This window comes from Verticillium alfalfae, genomic scaffold (genome assembly GCF_000150825.1).
Source record: "Verticillium alfalfae VaMs.102 supercont1.7 genomic scaffold, whole genome shotgun sequence".
Taxonomy (NCBI): Eukaryota; Fungi; Ascomycota; class Sordariomycetes; order Glomerellales; family Plectosphaerellaceae; genus Verticillium; species Verticillium alfalfae.
The window spans coordinates 865162-866114 of NW_003315032.1; the positions used below are offsets into that span (position 1 = coordinate 865162).

At 56.9% G+C, this 953-nt stretch overlaps 1 protein-coding gene across 1 annotated transcript in view; it reads right to left on the bottom strand.

Annotated features, from left to right (window-relative positions):
• Window positions 1–498: 498 nt before the first annotated feature.
• VDBG_06084 (periodic tryptophan protein) overlaps window positions 499–953 on the bottom strand; it is a gene marked incomplete at both ends in the record, with an annotated part of 1448 nt that continues 993 nt past the window's right edge. The window contains one exon of the mRNA XM_003003596.1: window positions 499–819. Within this exon, the coding sequence (XP_003003642.1) occupies window positions 499–819 (321 nt within the window). The remainder of the gene's footprint in view (window positions 820–953) is intronic.

A 953-nucleotide genomic window follows, 5' to 3' on the forward strand; every position in this document is an offset into this window, starting at 1 on the left:
AATTGTTTCGCCCATTTCTTTTTATGGTGTGACCCTCATGCCATCCCAATCTCAGCCATGCTTCTTTGCCCCGGGCTGATTCTGGCCCCTACAAAATTGAGACGGCGCTGTCGGGCTGATCCTGGGATCCTTTGTTCTTCGAGATGAGCTGAATTGCTAAACTATGCCTGCCCTTTGACAAACGGCGGGTGGGTAGGTCTAATAGCACGAGCATGCACAATAGACTTGAAGCAGACGCAAGCTGAGTATCCATCATTTTCTTCTGGCCTCGACACTAGCAAAAGCTTGACAGCGGATCGGTACACATGTGTAGAGCATGTGCGATTCGACCGGTGGCTGCCCGACGGATGAGGTTGATCGTCGCCTCCCGCCCCTTCTGGACCAGGGGCCGGTGGTCCCCAAGCCCCTCCCCCCTTGAATCTAGTCCTTGATCCGTCTCTATCCACAACGGATCCGCTACTCCAGACAACGATACCGATCGATACTGGTTCCACTCGTTCAAGCCTCATCCATTGAATCGTCGCTTTGGTCGGCCTTGGCGCCGTTGTCGCCCTCCTCCTCCTCGTCGCTGCCTTCGCTGTCGTCCGAGTCAACACCCACTGTCCTGTCTTCCACAGCACCCTCCTTGACCGGGACGGCGACGCGTTCGGAGAATGCGTGACGAACGGCGGCATTTGTGCTGGTGTCCCAGATGTGCATGGTGCCCTTGCTGCCCGCCACACTGAGGCGGAACGCCACCTCCGGATCCGGCGCAAAATTGGTCGCAAAGATCTTGCCGACGTCCAGATTGCGCGAGACAACCATGCTGGGCCCGCTCGCCTGGATGTTCCAGAGCTTGACCGTCTTGTCAGTCGAACCGGTGACCATGAAGCCGGGCACGACGGGTTGATGTCGAAGGAGGATACGTACTCGTCTTTGTGCCTGCTGGGTTTAGACGCTTTTGTTTGCTGCTG